The 22,593-nt window shown below is 40.6% G+C and overlaps 1 protein-coding gene across 4 annotated transcripts in view; it reads right to left on the bottom strand.

Moving 5' to 3' along the window:
- ESRRG (estrogen related receptor gamma) overlaps positions 1 to 22,593 on the bottom strand; it is a 286,117-nt gene that overhangs the window by 186,708 nt on the left and 76,816 nt on the right. For all 4 annotated transcript variants that reach the window (XM_082252325.1, XM_082252327.1, XM_082252326.1 and 1 more), the window contains one exon: positions 9,869 to 10,284. In XM_082252325.1, the coding sequence (XP_082108451.1) occupies positions 9,869 to 10,284 (416 nt within the window). The remainder of the gene's footprint in view (positions 1 to 9,868; positions 10,285 to 22,593) is intronic.

Below are 22,593 nucleotides of genomic sequence, written 5' to 3'. Positions count from 1 at the left end.
TAAAGCCACAATAGTGATTTATTAAAACGTGGACGTCTTGTTGGTTGAGAACGAGGTGGTGAGTAATGCATAGCTCATTTACAAGGGGAAGAGAAAGTCTATTTTGCAAGGCCTTGTCTTGCTTGCACACAACTCTCCTTAGTTTTGTAACCCTTCCCCCCTCGTGATTAAGTGCATTAGTATCTTAATGAAAATGCATTTTGTTTATTGGTCTCTCGGGAAGGGGGAGGTCAGCTCAGCAAATGCATAAATTGTCAAGAGAGACAGTCAGGGCATAATTGCAATCTTACATCTCCTTGTTTGCAGCTCCCAGGGTCCATCAGTGGCCCCCCGGAAAACATGTGCCCATTTTAGTAATTAGCATAGAGTCTGCCGGGGACCTGAGCATTGATGAAATATTTCAGAGTTAATCACACTTTGTAAACACTGATTCATATTGACTTCCTTTCTGCGGACTGATGGCTCCTCATTAAATATCACATTAGCGGATTGCAGAACTGCATCGAGAGTCAAATGCTCAGCTAGTGCTAATTCGACGGGAAGAGATGGAGACGTGCGTTTCTTGAAAATGTGTTAAGTGGCCATGATAAAGAAGTCTGTCAACAGTGAAGCATTAAAGATAAGGCTGCCACAATTTCCTATATATTGGCAATCTGCTGTAGGAGCCTGTGTAAAGGCCGTAGGTTCGGGAGATTGGACAGATGGAAAGCAAACCTGGCGCTTGGATCTCACCTCCGATACTCACTTATGTTAAGTTAACCACACACCCTTCAGTTATTTACCCTTGTTTTCTTTATCTAAGTTTTTGATTGGCGCTAAAGGTATTTTTCCATGATCAGTTATACTTAGGTTAGTGTAGTTTTCAACTATGGAGTCAAGAGTAAACATTTTTCGATGCTTCAGATGCTATTCAATTACTTATAGATCAACTGCCTATTCAAACAATAATGGAAAAAAAGGCCTGAAAAAAAAAAAAACTTTTTGATTCATCATGAACTTAATGAATATGTAAACCCTAAAGATGAACTCTTATTTGGGCCCTTTGGTCTGTTAAATATACAATTGAAAGTGTTTTGTTATATCTGACAAGTGCAACAAATACCCATTGGACCCGCCAGAATTCCAATGAGCTCTCAACTTCCTGTGCACTCTATCTCTATTGTGCTGAAATCTCAAGCAGTGTAATCAGCCCTCCCCAGTTCATTAGGGAAAACTTCCCCCATATTATGGAGATGGGGAAAGGGGGAGGAATTCTGTAAGCCATATTACCTAGGGTGACAATATTGCTTCTCCATAGATATAGAACATGGAAACATAAAAACATAGGAAAAAAATGGTCCATTGAGCCTGTCTCATTTTTTTTGTTCATTTATATGTTTTTTTTTTATGTTTCTTTGGACTGGTAAGCTTCACTATATTACATTTTGTTCTTGGATGCAGGGTTAACTGCTGCTGGTGCCCCCATTGTGGAGATATCCCCTAACTTCCTGTCCTGATGAAAACTTTCATTAGGCCAAGAAGTTATGAAAAATGTTACCAGAAGGGGAGCAAAGGGAAAAAAAAACGAATCAAGTTCTTACATTTCCACATTATTTTCAAATAAGAAAAAAGTTGCAGGTGGCAGAACTTAGAAACCCCATTGAAAGTAATAGAAAATCAATGACCTGCTTCTTTCTAAATACGACCTGTCAAATGTTAGAAGCATAGAGCCATCAGGATCTAGCCCTCTCCTCTTTTTGTTTGTGTTGTTTTGGTCGCATGCTCACTATATGCAGAAACACTGGGTATTTCCCAAGAGCTGATCCCAATCGTCAGATGAAGTAATGGAAATGTGGGGGAGCATGATAAAGTAAGTATAAATTGGTCAGGGGTTGGGCTTTCAATTGACTTTGTCACTTTGCCCTGACTGAAAAAAAAAAATAATGCTTGAAATTAAGTTGCTGACATCAATTATAACAAATTTTTAAATTCTGTTATGTTACCAGTGTCAATGCAGGTTTTACTGTTTCTTCCCTTTATCCAAACTTTTTAAACTTTTTGAAGTTAGATCCTGCATCTAAAGAAGTGGTTGTCAACTTATGATGCATGTATTGGGGACTTCAACTGTGGCCCCTGAGTTCACCAATAGGCTGTACATAATATCCAATGTATGTAATGCTACAGAATATTGTCTGTGGACATATAACAGGAGATGGCTGGAGACTGTGGATATGCTACCGGTGTGGTTGGAGACTTTATGCATACTGAAGGACACAGACAGAGACTGAGTATATTATCAGAGACTGCTTAAAATCACCATTGCATCTCCTCTAAAAACTATCATATTATTATTATTTGCTACCACTACTTGCTGCTGTGGTCTGAGAGCTGCACAACAAGTACCAAAGCCCTTCGCCCTTCGAGATTAGGGTTGGACATCAAGAAAATAAAGTCGATGGGTATATTTGGCAGTTTAACTGTCAGGATCACCAGTTACTTTATCTATAATAAAACCTTTTACAATAAATGACAGGCACACATAGACAAAGCTAATGAGAAGGCATTTTTGATACATATATTTTTTTTTTGGGGAGGGTGGGGGTTTACAGATAGGCTCTAAAAGAGTGGTAAGCAAGTTGATTTACAAATCAGGTGAATCTGAAAATTTGTTTGTAAATTTTTTTTATCAAGTCTGCATGGAATTACAATTGTGCATATTCCTACACAGTTCTCGGTATATCAGACAAAAAAATTATAATTCAACAATTCTGTTAATTTGAGATTCCATGAAATAATGCCAATTTTTGGGGAAGCAGTGTCCAGATAAATAAAAAAACACTACCTGACAGCTCGACCTCCCAAGAGGAGCATCAGCAGCCGAACATCTCAGCAATGCAACATGGGCAGTCTGCTGTCCTCAAGCTGTTGTGGAAATACAAATTCCAGCATCCTCCGTCAGCTGCAGGGGATTCTGGGAGTCACAGTTCTTAAACAGCTGGTGTGTCACAGGTTACCCTGTGCCTTCCTAGAGGCCAAAGGCCAATGTCCATTCACTAATGGGTATTATTATAGGTGGGAAAGCAATGGGTTTTAAAATAGTCATGACCATGTCAAAATTTGCTCTTGTGACATGAGAAAAAAAAAAAAAAACATTTGGCCATTCGTACATCCAGATGAGGTTGGGTAAGGACAGATGGTTAACTGGGCACATAGTATGAGTTTGTTTTATGCCTGTTTCCCTCCATGATTGCAGATGTATTTGTGCTTTGAAGTGAACAAAACCAACATGGTAGCAAGGATGCCTATGCTGGGCATGACAAAAACGATAAAACAATTCAAAATAACCCTTGGCTGGTCCCCAAGCAAAGCAAAACCATCCTGGGCATATTTTTTTTTAATGAGATAAAATGGCAAAAATAACAATCTTGCACAATTAGTTTGCAGACGGTGTAATTTGCTCACATACTTGTTAATGGAATCTTACAGATCTCTGGCTTACAGGGGCTAGCCAGCCCTCCCTGTCAAGTGCCAGAAGATAATTTGTCTGTCCCTAGAAGAAACCTAATGTGGTTTTGCAGCTGGCAGAGCAATGCCGGGTGATGTCTACTAGCAAAATGTTTCCGAGTAAAAATCTGGACATTTGATCATTCACAGCATATGCCATTAGTAGCTACATCTAAAGTCAGTTAAAAGGGTTGTACCGCTGTTTTAAAAATAGCATATATGCCTCATCACCATCTGTACTTTGTAGGTTTCAGCACTGTCTGTGTTTTTTATAAGTACTGACAAAGTAAAATTGCCCCTTTTGTAGATTCGGTTCATAAATGATGTCATTTTAGGCTAAACTCCAGAAAGATATAAAAAAGATAATTTGCTGTTGTTTTTTTTTTTGTTTTTTTTTTTTAATTAAAAAAATAATTTAAAGTGTATCTCCAGCCAAAACATTTTTCATAGCTTGGTATAGAGTGGCCAAGGGTTATAACCTGCTATCCAGGCCCCATTACCAACTTCAATACTGGGTACTTTCACCCGCTTCCTGCCCAGACTAATTTTCAGCTTTCATTGCTGTCGCACTTTGAATGACATTTGTGCGGTCATGAAACACTGCACCCAAACTAAATTTTTATCATTTTTTTTTAAACAGATATAGCTTTCTTTTGGGGGCATTTATTCACCACTGTTTTTTTTATTTTTTGCCAGAAAAAATGAAAAAAGTCACAGAATTTTGAAAAAAAACCCAACATTTTCTTAGTTTGTTAAAAGTTTTTGTAAATAAGTAATTTATCTCCTTCACTGATGTGCGCTGACGTGGCTGCACTGATGGGCACTGATAGGCTGCACTGATGGGCACTAATGAGATGGCACTAAAGGGCACTGACGAGCTGGCACTGATGAGGAGACACTAATATGCAACAATGATGGGCACTGATAGGTGGTACTGATGGGTGGCACTTATGGGCACTGATAGGCAGCACTGATCGTCAATGATTGGCGGCACTGATGGGCAGCACTGATGGGTGGCACTGATGAGCAGGTACTCATGGGCACTGAAAGGCAGCACTGACTGGCATCACTGAAGGGCACTGATTGGCATAGCTGCTGGGCACTGACTGAAATCACTACTAGGCACTGTTTAGGCTGCACTGAAATCAGGGCATTGATTATCTGTGCAGATCTCCCCTGTGAGAAAATGCCGCTGATCATCTCTCCTCTCCTCGCATGCTGTCAGTGTGAAGAAAGGAAAGCCGATAATCGGCATTTCCTTGTTTACATGTGATCAGCTGTGATTGGACACAGCTGATCACATGAGTAAAGAGCCTCGTCATCGGCTCTTTACCGAGATTGGGGATGCCCTGTTTCCCAAGGACACAGCACACCGCCAATCACCGCTCACCCCCTGCGGGCGTGCAAACATATGACATATGTTAAGCATATATCATATGATGTAGTTCCAGAATGAGATATATATATATATATATATATATATACTTTTAATACAGAACAAGAACAAAAATATAAGTATTACATGCCTTCAGGAAGAACCAGCCACAATGTGGATGATTTATTAAAGTAGAGCATGCTCACTTTGCAAGGGAATTTTCACTTTCCTTAGTAAATAAGAGGAAGCGGTATTGACCTCTACCATTCAATCATGTGCAAGCAAATGTGCTTTTTTCTTTTATTTTTTTCTTGGCACATGTTTTTTGCAAAGTGAATTTTCACCACATGCACTAAGGTAAGGGAAAATCCTCTTTCAATGTGAACATGCTCTACTCCTTTAGATAAATCTGCCACATGATCACTACAGCTGCTTCTATAGGACAAAATATTTAAATGATAAAAAAAAAAAAATCAGGTTAAGTCAATATAAAATAATAATGTAATAGAAAACAAGATCAGTTATTATTTAACCTTTTCACCAAGCAAGTTTTTTTATTTATCTCTCTATATTTTTACCAATTTCATTCAAATACAATTGTGCTTTTTCTAGTTGACTTTCCTTTTAAAAACAGTAGCCATAGATGGAAGCCACCATGTGAGCTGGACAAATATTTCTGGAAATGCACCTTATAAGGTCACTTTTGAATGGAAACATAAAATTGAAGAATTTGTATTCAAGCGTATTGATCTCATTGTTGCTTTTACTTGCCATTTCCATCTAATGGAGTTTACATGATTATTTAATTTTTAATGAAGAATAATAAAATGTATCACGGTGCTTTAGTTTGTTTACAACACTTCAGAAAAAAAAAGTTCAGAAAGAGAAACTCTTACTTATTGGCAGAACCGTAACACCTTTAGGTTGGCATTAGGAATAAAAGGCTAAGGTGAAGGACAGCAAGATAAACTGCTAGTGGTGTGACGCCATGCCTAGTTAATAACAGCTCTTATCGTAACTTAGGATAAAAAGTAAAATGTTATCACAAGGCATAAAAGCCGCAAAGATCGCTTCTATTTACTCTCCATTCTAATGGAAAAGTGGCACGGGTTTGCCGTACGCTGACCCAGGGCAGGTGCCTGTAAACAAACGTATAAGCTGCAGCCAATCTAGTCGCGTGGAGAGTCCATTAAGTGGTTTATCTTCTATCTGGAAATGTACTTATCTTCATTTAAATACAGCTATCGTCCCATTTCGCATTCTAATGGAGGTGCTGTGTAAGAAAATCTGAGCGTACATTAGACATTTCTACAGATTGTGGTGTATTGCTGTGGTGGTGAATACGTAAAAGAGGAGTTAATGAAAAAAGATTAGGGAACTGCACGTGTTGGAATGCCCAGGTACGTGTGTAAAATAAGAAGGGAATGTATTACTGTAGTAGTAGTACATATATTTGCTCATGGCTTAAGCATCTTATATTGGCTTATTGCATCCCCATTAACCCCTCTGTGGCCATAAAGGGGCAAATGTATGAAATGATATTACTATCAACAACAAGTGGGACAGGCAACTCTTATGGTCATATTTACTACTTCGCACTTTTCAATAAACTGGTTGTAAAGCCTTAAGGGTTTTCACCTTAATGCATTCTATGCATTAAGATGAAAAACCTTTTGAGCTCCAGCCCCCAGTCCTCCCTTTTTCCTACCTGAGCCCAATCTGATCCAGCGATGTGCATAAGGGGCTCCAGCCACTGTCCCTCTCTTCAATGGACAGATTGATAGCAGCAGGAGCCATTGGCTCCCACTGCTGTCAATCACAACCTGTGGCACAGGAACAGGGGAGGGGCCGAGTCCGGCTGTCTGTGTCAATAGACGCAACAGCAGGATTCGGGAGCAAGCCCACATGGATGCCCCAATGGAAAGTGTCTTTCTGTGGGGGCACTTGGTGAAGAGGAGGAGCCCGGAGTGACGGCAGGGGACAACAGAAGAAGAGGATAGGAGCTGCTCTGTGCAAAAGCATTGCACAGAGCAGGTAAATATAGACATGTTTTATTTTATTTTAATAATAAAAAAAAAACACTTTAAAGCTCAACTGAGCTTTCAGTTATAAGTCAGCTAAATACATCCCTGATGCATCAAAACAAAAGGTGTGCAAAGATTTACATTTAAATTAGAAATAAGCTGAGTAGAAAAGGCTTTCCCTTAGTAAACTACTGCATAGTGGAACCCTTGTTTTCTGTGTGGAAGCAGTGGTCTCTCTGCAGACATTGAACAAGACCCCTTTTGAGACACAATTAAAACTCTCCCATTAGCAGGGAGCATGAGCTTTGCTGACTGCAGAGCTTGAGATCTGACACAGCAAGGGGGTGTTGGACCTCAGCAGAGAGATCATTGCTTTTACACAAGAGAGTAAGCATTCCGCTCTGTAGCATTTTGGCAGGGCACAGGCTTTTGTACTCTTTTTGTATTTGGCTGTGGTTGCTTTCTAAAGAAAACAAAATGTTTTGATGCACATGGAATGTGTTTAGTTAATTTAAACTAAAAGTTCAACTGAACTTTAAAGCGGATATTGTTTTTCTATTCATTAAAATATATAATTAAAACAGAAATCTTTTTTTTCAAATCCACTGTCACCATAACTAGTATTAAAAAAGAGCTTTTGCTGCAATACTTGCCTCTTCTCTGTCACTGTCTTCTACAGATCTACAGCTCCTGGTCCAAGCCACCACTTCTCTTCTAGATTTAATGGTGGCCAGCATCATCCAACCTACTTCCTCTGAGCCCAGGTTGTCAATGCCACACCCATTGGGAGCAAAAAGAAGAAAATACAGAGGCTTCCATTGTTGGTCTCCTTAGGAATATGCTGGCTGCCTGGCTGTTATGGTGACCAACTAGATTTAGTAATGTCTAGGTCATTGACCCTGAACAAACATTAAGGCAGGATTCACACCTCCGTGCGGAGTGTCTCACAGCAGGGGTCCCCGTTCCCCATTTCAGGTCTGATTTTGGTCTGAAATTTTGGCTGAATTCGGACCTGAAATGGACCAGAAGACACACAGGGCTTCTGTGCAATTCGCCCAGCAGCCCATCCGGAGCTGTGTTATTCAGCTCCATTGAGAGCCTGTCACAGGCTCCTGACATGCGAATTGGATGCCGGGAAAGCCGTATCCAATTTTCAATAGTGTGAACCCAGCCTTAGATTTGGAAATCCTTTATAAAGTCCTGATCTATTTTTTTTGTTCTGGGTCAGTGACTGAAAGTTTTGAAGAAAAAAGATCAGCCTGTTATCAGTAACAGCCCAGGGTTTCTTATAATAGGTTTACTTTAACTGCAGTGGGGACAAGGGACATGACTGAACTGCCTGGCAGGGGAGTCCTAATCACAAGACTGACCGAATATAGTTAAAACGTTTTTGGCAGGTAGGACAGTACACATATATGCACTGCTGCCTGCAGTCTCACTTTAAATGCCAGCAATTATGGTTGCAATAGTCATATACTTATGTCAGCACACTAATTTGAACTTATTCTGTAACACGAGTAAAGAGCAACAATGATGTAAAAGTGCAGTAACCCACTAAAACCAAATGGAATCCTTTCTTAGTGGATCTCACTATGGTATACTGCTTTGTATTACAACACTTTGCACATGTTAATTGCACTCTGCACTGCCTTACTGAATACATTTGAGGCTGTTTTCCTCTCGAGCTTCCATCCTCTACAATCCATATATTGACTGTGGATAGAGTGCATGTGACATGTGTCTCTGAACGCCTTCCTTCAATGCAGAGAGAAACAGTGGAATATTCAGGAGGTCACTTTGAACCAAGAAATATATAAACAATAAACATTTTTGGTGGTGGTGTTAGTGGTAGGAGGAGGGCAATGGCTATTTAAGTGTACCTTTGGGGTAATTAATTCTCAAAGATTACAATCACAAAGTTTCTAATAGTTTAGAACACCTGCTGCCTGAAGAACTAAAGGGGGGGGGGGGGTCTGTGATTTCAGTACTTCTATTGTGAAATGTGTGGTTTAACTGCTCCACAATGCCTGCAGCTACAGTGATCTTTAAGGATTTGTAAGCTCACTTACTGCATAGAAGAAGAATGGTTAAGAATATACACAAATGTAAATTTTCATTGCCAGACTACAGGTACCTGTTAATATCCAGGTACCTGTAGTCTGGCAATGAAATGAAATATGACTCAGGAGACAAAATATGCTAGAAACATAGCTCCTAATTGACCCTTATTTGGAAGAACTGTCCTTCTTTTGGAACCAGATGTCCCCATGTCCCTTGTGTTAGCTGGATGTACCATTTACCTGCCTAGTGTTTATTACTACACAAAACACCTTCTAAATTATTGCCTTTATTATTTTGAAATAGCAGTAAAAAGGAAAAATAGTGTAAAAAAAAAGGCTCAGTGGATTTAACTAATCATTAATTGTGTATTAAACCTTCATGGACCACTTAACAGGGTCTAAAAAAAAAGTCCCTCTTTCCCCCCTCAAAAGCTGAAAAGGTATATGGACATGAATAGGTGCAAAAAACGTATCTAGGTATTAGTACTTTTCTGGCAGTTGACTAAGGTAGACCATACCCAGAAGCATTTTGATTGGGAAGCTCGACCATACCAGCAATAATGTAATATCTGTGTCATATTGGATTAAACTAAACAGCTCTTTTAAGACTGGCTTCTTTATAATACTCTTGCAGCCTTTATCAATAAATATACATAGAGCAAAGTCTAGTATCCAATCAGCATCCACCTTGTATTGGTCAGGTGTCTGTCTGGGTGCAATGGGTAACTACACTGTGCACCTAGCAAATTGAATTGTTTACTTGACTAAGGTCTCTGGTGATAAATGGGCCATCATAATTTTTAGCCTTTATGGGCAGTTTTAGTACATTAAATTGATGTAAGGAATTCCGTTTTAAAAACTGATGATCACATGACAATGTCTTGATTTGGGTATAAATATTGTCTGATAAAAAATAAAGCACCAACCTTGAATTGTCCTTTTGAAAAAAGCCTTACAGGCCTCACATGAAGCCACCCCATAATGGTAGCCTGATGCTATGTCTCCACACACCAGACACAGTCTTTTGGGCATTGCATTGAGCATGTATTCACATTTGGTCTGTGAATCTTCGGCGATGGTGCTGGAGCAGTCATCGTAACGTTTCCTAACTGGCCCATTGCCACCAAGGCCTGTAGCCGCCGGGTACAAGGGTGGTGAGTCCAGTCCATTCTGGTGCCCGTTCATGGTGGAACTGTAGCTTCCGCTGGCGTCGGAAGAGCCACCTGGGCTGTGGTGGTTGATACTGTCCGTCAGGGAAGCTGGACTTGAGGGTTCCGTCTTGATGTATGACGAGCAGCTGGAATCAATGTGTCGATCTTTGCTTGACATTCTGCAGAGAAGCCTGCATGGTAATAAGGGGGAGAGAAAAGAGAAGACTCCGTTTAATAAAAAGCAAGCTTCCTTTTCTTTAAGATTGCTCTGTAGGGGCTAAAGACTGCACATCATTCATCCATCAGTCAATAACTCTTGTTGTACATGAAGGTAATCAGCATAAGGCCATGACAGAGATTTAGCAATGTTACAGACAGACGGTAAACAAAAACTTTAAAAAGCACAAATCCCCTTTCCCAAAGGTAAGACTGCTTGTCAATCGCAAAACTGTACATGCGAGAAGACGAACGCACCGCAGTGCTGGAGGCTTAACCAAAAATAAAAAAGAAACTGATTGCAAGAAAACATGTAAATTCCAATTCCTTGCAATTGATCATGTTATTTTGGTCTATCTCAGTCATTATTACATCACATTCCTCAATAGGGGTATGAAGGCATGTCATTTTTTTCTTTAGAATGATGATAAAGGAAAATAATTTATCAGAAACCAGTTACCATAGGAAAAGATCATTACAAAATATGATTTAGACATTATTGTTGGTACATTCTCTAAATTTTGCTTGTGTGAAATTATTTCATCCTTGTTGCCTTAAGGTTTGTAAATGGCCATCCAGTTGAACTTTCCTTAGCTATTTTGTACATTTAAAGTGACTGTAAACCTCAAATTTAAAAGTTAGAGACTTTGTTTCTCTTTCTCTCACTGTAAAGATTATGGTTCTCTTTATCTGTAGAAAAAAGCTAACTAGGAAAGCAAATCCATGGTAGGGTGGTCAGATCTCACCCTTTTTTTTTCTCTGGGACCTGCCTGTAGTCTTAAAGATACACCCTCTCCCTAAGTTCCTTGAGTTTGAAATAATTAAAAATAATTTATTGACAAGGTTAAACTCTAGACCAAGTTATTGCTCTTTGTGACAGGGAGGGCCAAACTGGTCAAAATGATTTTGAGGCCTCAACTTCTCTACCATCTGCATAACTCCTTGGTGGTTATCCCGTTAAAAATTTTCTGTGTGGTCAACACTATTGTGGAAAGGAGGTAATGCTAGAATTAAACTAGAACAAGTGCCAAAGGATAGGGGAGGGCTGGCACTCCCAAACCCCTGGCACTATTACACTGCGTCTCAAATTCAACACTTGGTGGGAGACCTCTGAGGATGGAACTCATGACACCACGCTCTAAGTAATGTTGCAGATTAGTGGGGCCATTACCTTAGCTAAGGTTCTAGATGTGCATCTTTTTTCCAAACCAAATAAACAGTTTCTGACTTACAGGCTTATGCACAAAATATGGGAGAAAGATAAAAAACTACAAATAGTTACAGGTTACACAGAGTACAGTCCAATTTGGGATAACTAAACCAACCCTAAATTGGCCAATTTACAGCATGCAGGTCAGTGTTGAGGGTATGGGGTGACGCATATCAAATATATCATGACTAATGGTCATGTAATCTTCTTTGCACAATTGAAGTCTAGATACGGCATTCCCTCTAATATGTTCTTTTAATATTTACAATTGAAACACGCGGTGTATTCTCAGCGGTCTCTGGGGGCCTCTGGGATGTCACCGACCCCCATCTTTAGAATTACGCAGCAGTCATATTCTACCAAAGGCTTTATCTCCAACTGCTATGCAATGCTCACAGGGGTATATCTGGAGAAATTACCTAGCTCTGCATGTGAAATGTGGGAGAGGGACATAGGCGATATCCCAGGAGACCAATAGGAGGAGGCTCTGGAGGCAGTGCAGGGGTGCTCTCCTAACATCTTACAGAGACTGTCACAATTATACATTCTATTGAGAGTCCACTGTACCCCACTAAGGCGACATTCCATGGGCATACGCCCTGACCCCATATGCGCTAGATGTAACAAGGATGTAGGGGACCTAATAAACTTGCTATGGAGGTGCCCAAAGCTTCATCACTACTGGAATGATGTGGTTACTACGGTGAACTCCACATTTCAGATCTCCATAGACATGGATCCTAAACACTGTATATTAGGTTTGCATGATGCTGTAATACCAAATAGGTATGTTAAAGAGACCACATCCAGAGCATTGTTTCAGGCTTGCAGGCTCATTTTACTTCATTGAACTTCCAGTAACCCCCCTTTGCCTTAAATGTGGCTTGCACAGATGGCACAACATTGAGGTTAGAAAAGCTGTCATATCAGCAAAGGGGCAGCTTTCCAAATTTGAGAAGGTATGGAGTAGTCGGTTGGCTTCTCCCAGTTTGGCCCCAGTTTAGTAATGGACAGGTTATTGTTGTGAAATATGATATTACAAAAATGAATATGTTTAATTTAGCTGGTAATGGTTTGGCTGAAATTTGTATGCCCTTGCTTTCTAAATGTTTAATGCTTGTCTACCTGTTTTGTTATGGTGGCCCTAGTGTCCCGGTTGTGCACGGCCCTAGATATGGCTCTAAAGGGCGCTTAAAGCATTCCCGTGACATGAACTACAATACTAGTATGTTGAGTTAAAGTCTGATTTGAACAACATGTACATTTAATGTCTGGTTGTTCACATTTGTGATATCTCAATAAACCTTTACCTGATTAAAAAAAAAAATATATATAACCATTTATCAACTGTTGATTTCAACTTATCTTGGCTAGTGGCTTACAACCTCAAAAGAAACACAAAAGCCAAGCTTTGTAGTGAAAAAATTAGATATAGAAATATAAAGTTAAAGGACAACTCTACTTTCAGTTAAGTTATCCTTCAATGTTTCTTACACCTCCCTCAGTGAAGCCCAGGTGATAAAATACTTACCTTTATCTCTGCTTGGGAGTTTGTCACTGTGTTGCTCTGTCTTTGCCTCAGTCTGTACATCTCTGGATAGCTATGGGCCACCAGACCAACTGTCAGGATAAACTAGGAACATATGTATTTTGCTAGTAGTTTTAGTGCAGAGTCAGGCAAACCTCATGAGGGTAAACTCAAGGATTCCGAAGGTTTGTTTTATTGGGGGTGGAAAATGACAGAGAATATCTCTACCAAAAGTTAAGTTGTCCTTTAAAGTTTACCACTGCTGACTAAAGCCATAGTAAAGATTTACAAATAACTTTTTACATTGGCCTCTACCCCAAAAGGAACTTTTTGTGGACACTAGTGCTAAAGTGGCCAGAGGCCAATTCATTTACACATCCAAACCTACATAACATAAGAAGAACACACAATCTAAGACACCAGTACTGCAAGGCAAGACTGTTTAATACTTAGCGGCAACCTCTTTAAGAAATACAGAAACTCCTTTACAACAACCTTTATCCGTTAACACTAATTAGCGCCCTAGAAGTGGCTCGACTTTCCTTACAGTCATGTCTTAGGCCAACATATGAAAGAAAGTGGTCTAGCTCTGACTTACAGCAGCTCTGTGAATTCCTTTTAATTTAGAGCACTTACAAAACCACTTATTACCTTATAATTACTGGACTGCTCTCACATACATTATGATCTTAGGCTACAGTTAGGAGTTATTAGGGTACTAAAATACGCTCCCTTTTTACTCTCTCTCTCCCCGGCAGTGAATTTTATGCAGCCATGATTAAAACATTCATTCAGATTCATCCCTCGCAACTGGGCTTTCACCAGATATTGCAGGCTCCTCTGTTTGTAACAATGCCAAGCACTTCCTCTTTCTTGTCCAGTTACTGCTTATGTTTTCTCTCCTTCAGGTAGCATACGGAGTTAATTTACAAAAACTAATCAGCTGGCCAATCAGCTTCTAACTTCAACTTGTTCAGTAAAGCTTTGAGAAAAAAATCCTAGAAGCTGGTTGGCTACCATGCACAGCTGCACCAGAGTTTGCGCTCTCCAATTTTAGTAAATCTCTCCTGCGGTGCCTATCTAGCTTCAGTCACTTAGAGTAAGGTAACGGTAAATTCTTGGGTGCTTTTAATAAGGAAATGGAAAGGTCCTATTTATAGCTATTTTACCACTCATTTGATAAACTCTGCTCATATCTGTATTTGACTCTTTAGACCCCATTTACACAGGACAATTACTTGCATGCCCCATGCAGGGTCATATCTTGCTGGCAAAGGGATGCACAGGTGTTCCATGTTGGCACTCCCATAGATGTCTATGGCTGCACGGATACCATTTTTCTTTTAGCTAAAACAGTATTATAGTTTTTTTATTTTAAACAGCCACAGCCTGAACAGGAAATACTATCCCCTGCCAGAATGCTGTAGAGAAGGACCCTTGATCCTATATTTGGAAGCAGTGGACTCATTTCAGCCACCTGCAGAGTCAGGCCTATTGCTCTGCAAGCAGCAAAATACATAATCATGACTTGGCAGGGGGTGTGTCAGACTTCTGCTTTCACACAGAGAGCAAAAAGCCTTCTCTACAGCATGCTGGCAGAAGAACAGGCTTTTCTACTCATGTTGTGTCTAATTTCTAAAGAAAAAAAACCATAAGACTTTGCTCACCTTTTGTGTTGATGTATCTGGAATGTATTTAGCTGACATAAATTGAAAGTCTAATCGGATTTAAATCTTTCATTTGCCTCTGCTCAATAATTTTTGACCAATACGTCCTGCATGGCTATTTTATACTCTGCCATGTCTTGGAGAAAGGCATCTGCTCCCAGATTTGACTGTAACACTAGAACTTCTTGATAGGTTGAATAATTCCCTTTATCCTCTCTACCATACACTGGAGCAGTGGCGTAGAGTGGGGGGTGCAGGGGGGGCCGGCGGCACCGGGCTCAACATCTGGGGGGGCGCATCCGCAGTGTCACTCTGTCTGTCTGACTCTGACATACACAGTTCACACACTATCTGCGGCTGCTTCCATCTTTAGGCTGGGATAAGTCCAGCGCGGCCGCCCTATGGCTGAAAATGGCGGGTTGGGGCGGGGCTGGACTGTGCCTCACCTGTCCATTGGTGTAGGGTGGGGTGGCGTTGCAAGCCAAGCCTCGCCTATGCCATCTCACGCTGGTCATTCTGCATTGAAAGGGGGCACGCTGGTCATTCTGCATTGAAAGGGGGCATGCTGGTCTCTCTGCATTGAAAGGGGGCACGCTGGTCATTCTGCATTAAAAGGGGGCATGCTGGTCATTCTACATTGAAAGGGGGCACGATGATCTCTCTGCATTGAAAGGGGGCACGATGATCTCTCTGCATTGAAGGGGGCACGCTGGTCTCTCTGCATGGAAAGGGGGCACGCTGGTCACTCTGCATTGAAAGGGGACACACTATTCCTTGATTACTGAAGGCCCCTTTCACACTTTTGTGACCTCAAAGTCGGGTTAGGGGGCGCAAATTACTTGCCTTGCCCCGGGTGCTGACAACCCACGCTACGCCACTGCACTGGAGAAATACAAGAGGAATGCACTCCTTGCAGACAATTTTTGTGATCTCTTGTTAGTCGAAGGTTGGCTAATTGGACATATCTAGAATGAACTGGAGATCACATGTCTGAGTAACAAAAACTATTCACCCCTTTTACATGTAAATAGACACATTTACTAAAGATACACTTTTCTTAGAGACTAAGTTATATTGTAAGTAAACTACAGGAAATTCCAACTACAAGGTGACCAGTCCTTCAATGGTGAAAGTCCCGGGAAGGTGGTTACACAAGCTCTGATGCTGTACAGCCATGTGCAGGAGCCACTGGGCATGGTAGAGTTGGCTTATTTTCTCACACAGTTACAGTTTATACATTTACAAAAAAATGAAGAACAACCAATTAAAAAAAAACTCATAGTGGCATATCTAGATAGCATCAAAGTCTTCTGCCCTCTGCCAGTATTGGCAAATATAGAGGAGAGAGAAAGTAAAAACTCAAAAACCCCAAGGCTGGGTTAACACTGGAATCGGATTGCATCAGTGTTCATATCATGTGATCCAATTCTAGAAAATGCACAATGTTCTGTGACCTGCTTTTGGGGTGTCGTTAACTTTTAACTTACACATACAGCAGATTGTATGAACACAGTGAGATTGCTAAACGGTGCAATGTGGAAAGGCAGCTATTCTAATGCATTTCTTCGCATCAGTGTGAACCAAGCCTAAAACTGAACATTAGGTAGATATAAAATGCACAGAATAATTAATATTTGTATTCATTATTGCATCATTAAGGGCCAATTTACATCTATAGATCATGGGAATGAACACGTTTGAACAGCTTCCCTACACATTGGAGGAGATTTACTAAAACTGGTGCCCAACAGAATCTGGTGCAGTTGTGAATAGTAACCAATCAGCTTCTAGATGTAATCATCAAAGCTTAATTGAACAAGCTGAAGTTAGAAGTTAATTGGTTACTATGCAGTAGCTGTGCATAGTAACCAATCAGCTCCTAGATTTCATTGTCAAAGCTTTATTGAACAAGCTGAAGTTAGAAGCCGATCTGTTATTATGCACAGCTGTACTAGATTCTGTGAGCATCCAGTTTTAGTAAATCTTCCCCAATAAGAGAATGTAGAAGAACTGCAGAGTGCTGCAATGCAACTTAGTGCGCTACAAGAAAAAGTTTGTGACACATCTGACTTTGGGGACGTGTCAGGGCTTTGGGAGCCTATTGACTTCAGTGTTAATGGGTGACATAACACACACGAACACACTGCACAAATGTAAATGGGTCCTACATTTATTTTTTTTAAGCAAGAAGTGTAAGTACCTAAATTTGACCCGGTATTAACCTCTTGCAATCCCCATACAGCAGAGTTTACACACGGAGAAGGAGTGTCAGTACAAGGAGCCAGTTATGTGTACTGCAGTAATATGGGGACCTACTGATAGAAGGAGAGAGCAGAGTGACAGAGAGAGGATCTCATCAGTGTGCTGCTTCTCTTATCACTGTGCAGTCACATGCTAGGGGAGGGACAGGATCTGTAAATGCTAGCTTACTGCAGCGGAGACAAATCAGGTGTTCTGACCTGTTGGACAGGGCTGTGCTGATTGGCAGAGCTGTATAATTCTCAGAACTGAATAGACAGATATACAAAACCCTAGGATGCTAAACAGTACCCATATATATATATAAATATTTTCCTTGAATTTAGCTGTTAGCTTGGAGCTCAGTTTAAAAAAAAGCTTTAATTAGTAGTGCAAGTTGACTTTATGGTACTAAAGGTTTTAAGCTTATGGGGTTTGAACACACCCTAAAAGTTCCATAATAGGATAAATCAGCATAAAAATGTGATGGCTTTTAAATGGAAAAAAAGAACGATTCGATTTACATATGCTTCCTTAACTTTTACGTCTATCCAAGGCTTCTGCAAATAATGCCCATATTTACTTTAATCGTCATGTCCTACAGTGCTTTTAGCATCTGTCAGATGGCAGAACATTTGCACTTGGCTATGTAAATTAAGGGGGAAAAAAACATTTTTTTCTCTACTGATAGCCAGGGAAAGAAGTCTCATTTTGACCCGATTTCACTAATTCTGCCATGCAGATGAAAGTTGTTTGAACATCAGCTGCAGGACAGCCATTGTTATGCCGCGCTCTATTTGGAGTCGTGGCGGAAATAAGCTCTGACGAAGGGGTGGTGGGAATGGGGAGGGGGGGGGGTGACCTGCTAATTACAGAGGAGTTCATTACACTAAAGACACTGCAGACATCATTCCATTATACTAAGCTGCTAACATCAGGGCTAATTCACATTCCTCTCTCACTCAAAGAAAAAAAAAATCTCAGATTTTTATTATTGAAGGACAGAAATATTCACAATTATCTATAAATTCAACTGTCACACAGTGGGTTTTATCCTGGCCCCTTCTTCAATCTAAAATTGAAGGCAGTAAAATCCACATTAAGTCAAGCCAGGAATACAGCGAATACGGCTTTATTTCAAAGAGCTCGTTTTTGTCAGAACGAAACCGTTTTCAAGATGATGACTTTATCTGTGTTTTATTAGCGAAAAAAAAGTGAACCTTTCTTTGTGTTACTAAGACAGAAATTCACATTATCGTGATTGCAAGAGATTGAGGTTAACGAAGGGTCTATAATCACCTAAGGGTTTTGATACTCTTTTTGTAAAACTCCGAAGTGTGGATAGTTATTAGATGCGTTTGTAATGCGCTGTGAATCGCTTTGAAGAGGATTTAAAAACTAAAATTGTACAGCCACTAAGAGTAAATAAATTATATGAAGTGTGTAAAGTTTGTATTGTAACTTAAGCAAAGGCACAGAACAATACTGACCGACCGTCCCTAAGTTAAAATGAAAACCCAACCCAGAAGGTTTTTCTTTCCCCTAAAGCAGGGGTCTCAAACTGGTGGCCCTCCAGCTGTTGCGGAACGACAAGTCCCATCATGCCTCTGCCTATGGGAGTCATGCATGTAACTGTCAGCCTTGCAATGCTTCATGGAAATTGTAGTTCTGCAACAGCTGAAGGCCACCAGTTTGAGACCCTCGCCCTAAAGGAAGCTCAACTATATTTTCAGTGAGCTCACATTTTGTGTAATTGATTATAACATTGAAAGAAATTTTGGATCAGGTGATAACATTGCTGCTCCATTGTAGCCCCCAAAAATACCCGGTGCTTCTGCTTAAGGGGGAACAGCCAATCACCAAGCCTGAGCATCATAACCAGATAAGGGGGACAACACCATTAACCCTGTGCAAGCTCTGACTCTAGCTCCAACACCATCTGACCCAGATGGTGTTATAGCACACAGGAGGGAGCAAATCACTAGTGCATAAGCACAGGGTTAATAATACAATAAACAGAAAGCCAAATTTACACTCATGAAAGAGGAAAAAATTCATGCATTGGATCAAATTAAATCATGATCCAATGCGGAGTCAAGTAGCCTGACCCATGCACCACCGTGTCAGCAAGCTGATGTATTTCGGGGGAAGCACCCCCTTCTGCAAAGCTCTGAAGATGGGGGTGCTCTGTGTGCTCTTTTACAGTTCTATACTATCTGCGGATGACTGCGCCGTTGGAGCAGTTCAGTAGAGGAGCTTACTATCCACACAGCACTTTGATCTTGTGGCAGTCCTCTGAGCGTGAGGGGGGGGGGGGGTGTTTATTTGTACAGATGGTGTTAGAGCTTACACAGGAAATAGAGCGGTGGGAGAGCCGAGGTAAGATGAGTGGGATGGGCAAGATGAGTATAAGGGGTTGATTTACTAAAGTTTGCAAAGTGCAGTTGCACTCTGCAAGAGCAGCAGTCACTCCAGAATTTAATTTATGAGCAGAGGCTCTGCTGACTTCCATCATCCAATTATATGCAAGCAAAAATGCTGTTTTTTTTTACTTTCCTTGCACGTGATTGGTTCTTTTTCTTTTTCAAAGTGAACCTTTATGATCATTTGCTAAGCTCTGGAGCAACTGCTCTTGTAGAGTGCAATTCAATGAACATAGGGCCAGTGTTGACGGGCTTTAGGCTTGTATAAATTGCATCAGTTTGATATGCTTTCCAAATCATGCAGAATTCATTGATTGGTGCATTTGACCTGCATTTGACCTTCTCGGAAATGCAACCTGCTTGAGGGCCATTCTCGTTATATGATATTGGGCTTCACCAGGAAGCCTTACCCAGCACTGTTGCAGGTATAGACAAGGAAATGTTCCTAGTGTCCTAATAGGGATGCAATAGTGTGCCCTGAAAAAAAAAAGTAGGACATGCACATGTCACTTTGTGACATTTCAAAAAAAGTTGATAAAATAAAGAAAAAGTTAGGCGTGCGATGCCTAATATATGACGGGGCTTCAGCCTACTGTCTGCTGAAAAAATGATCCACTGGAGAAGTACAGCCAAACGAGCTTTGGCTGTACTTCTTCTTAAACTGACTCAATAAGTCCTGAAAGTAAAACGTTTGAAAATTCATAAATCTTCAGTTTTCTTCCAGATCAGCCCCAGGCCAGACCCCAAAAATATATTAAATAAAAATGTTTTTATTTTTTTTATTTTACAGATTGGACATGGATCAAAATCAAGCAAATGACTGAGGCCTTTAACTTGATAAGGAAAATAAGTTTATTATAATTAAAAAGAATTATTTTTTTTACAGATGGAAAGATGAAGGTAAATGAGCCCTGTAGAAGTCTATAAGGCTGTAGTAAGCCTGCGCGGCCAAGAGAGAAAGGACGCGGTATGTAAATAAACAACTGGGGATGCAGTAGGTGGATCTCAGTAAAAATACATCTGTGGAGAGGGTGGGTGGAATTGGTTAAATAAGGGCAAGTGGGCAAAAAAGATAAGTGCAGCTTGTTTTAAAGTGCACTTATCCTTTAAGAACATAATAGCTAGGGGGAAAAAAAACTTTGAGTAACCCCTTCCATTGGTGCCCTAAGCACATGCTTATTTTGCTTAATAGTTAATCCAGCCCTGTCCATGTGATATTCTCTAATAGCTAACACATTGCCCTATTAAGCAATTAGAAGGACATAAGTCATCTACAACTTATTTGTTATGAGGCCGCTGTTTACCAGCCCTTTAACTTACAGAGCAGCTATAGTGCTGCACAACAACATAACTTTTTTTTTTTTTTTTTTTTTTTTGAGGTTTCTGCTTTAATAGATATTTGTGGTCTTGACTTTCTGACAGTGTATCTTACCTAGGCGCTAAATCTTAAACCCCGTTAAAACGACAATATTTTCATCTTGTTACATTGTGCCCTACAAGCATTGCTGCAAAGCATTTCAGAGCTGGCTTCCCCCCTCCCCCTGATTGCTTCTTTACAATGACCACGTTTTCTGCTTCAATTACTTGCACTCTAGCAAAGTGGCCAAAACACAAATCACTTAGTAGAAAAATGGGCACCAGCTGGTCTTGTGTAAGAAAGAGGAAAGCGAAAGAAAAGAGACGGAATGAAGTGTCATGTCAAAAATCATCGGTGCAACGTGCGATTTGGGAAACAGGACTACTTTATGGCGACAGGGTGTCATTACGCCATCACTGTAATACTGACGCTTTGACAACTCTTTCCCTAACATATCATCACTGCATTAAGGTGCACTGGCTAAGCCCAAGCAAGGTGCACAAAAACATTTATTCTCTTCTTTTTTTTTCTTAATAAGACTTTGCCTTGTTAAGCTGATAGAATTGTCCAACCACCGGAAGTAGACATCAAGGGAAAAAAAAGTCTTGAGACTCTAACATTGTGGCTCGGTTAGCATGCAGCAATGGTTATGATTAAGTTCACCATAATAAAATGTTCTTAATTTTTTCTTCCTATTGATCAGTTAAACCCAATTATGTTTCTTTACTGCTTTTCAGGGTTCTTCTTCAATTTTGGCTAGGGTGGGAAACTCTGTCAAGCTCTTATTGTGGTCTTTGTCCCTGCTGGGGGGATTCACCCCCTCTTTGTCTAGATAATCATTATCACCAAGAAAGAAAAGTGAGGAAAAATCCAAAAACCTTGAGCTATCGATGGGAGCAAGATCTGAGGTGAAGTCTTCAATCAGGGGCCCAATGTTCTGGTGGGAACTGTATAAGACTAAATTCCCCTTACTTTAGACTTTAGGGAGATCGTCTCTCACCTCCTGTTGGATAGAGTGGGGAACTCTGTAAAGCTCTTATTGTGGTCTATGTCCCTGCTGGGAAGATTCCCCCCTCTCTTTGTCCTGGTGGTCATTGTCACTAAGAAAAAAAGTGAGAAGAAATCCAAGGTCTATGAGCTATCATGGGAGAGGGAACTGAGTGGAAGTCTTTAATCGGGGGCCCAATGTTCTTGTGGCAACTGTATACGACTGGAATTCTAACTAACTTTGGACTTTAGGGAGATCTTCTCTCACTTCCTGTTACCTTTTGGATCAAGTGGGGAACTCCGTAAAGCTCCCTCTTGCGATCTATGTTCCTGCTATGAAGATTTGCCCCTCTCTTTGTCCTGGTGATCATTGTTACTGTGAAAGGCAGTGGGGATTAATCCATAATCTTTGAGCTAATGAGGGGAAATCTCGAGGGGAATTTTTCAATGTTCTGGTGTAAACTTCAAGAGAATGGAATTCACCTTATTTTGGGCTTTAGGGAAATCTTCTCTCACTTCATGTTGCATCTTCAAGGGAGGACATGAGATCACCCCAGCAGAACACAGACAGCAAATAATAATCTGGGGGGAGGGGGGTGTTCCATTGCTGACAACAGGGCGCGACTTGTCATGAAATTTGGACCTGTCAAATTGCATGAAAAGTTGCACCGGTTTGACCGGGGGCTTACAGCAGGAAACCTGATTTTCCCCTGCTGCAGTTAAGTAATGCTTACAAGGTCTTGCGTCTCGCCCAGCCTGTGACTGGACAGTGAAAAGAGAAGCACACTGATGAGCTAATTTCTCTGTCACTATACGCTCTTCTTCTATCAGCATATTCCTTTTACAAATGATTGGCTCTTTATGTTGTTTCTCT

This window comes from Pelophylax lessonae, assembly GCF_965119305.1.
Source record: "Pelophylax lessonae genome assembly, chromosome: 3".
In the NCBI taxonomy this organism is placed as follows: Eukaryota; Metazoa; Chordata; class Amphibia; order Anura; family Ranidae; genus Pelophylax; species Pelophylax lessonae.
Note: the sequence above shows the minus strand (reverse complement) of the source record. Positions and strands in the feature narration are given on the sequence as shown.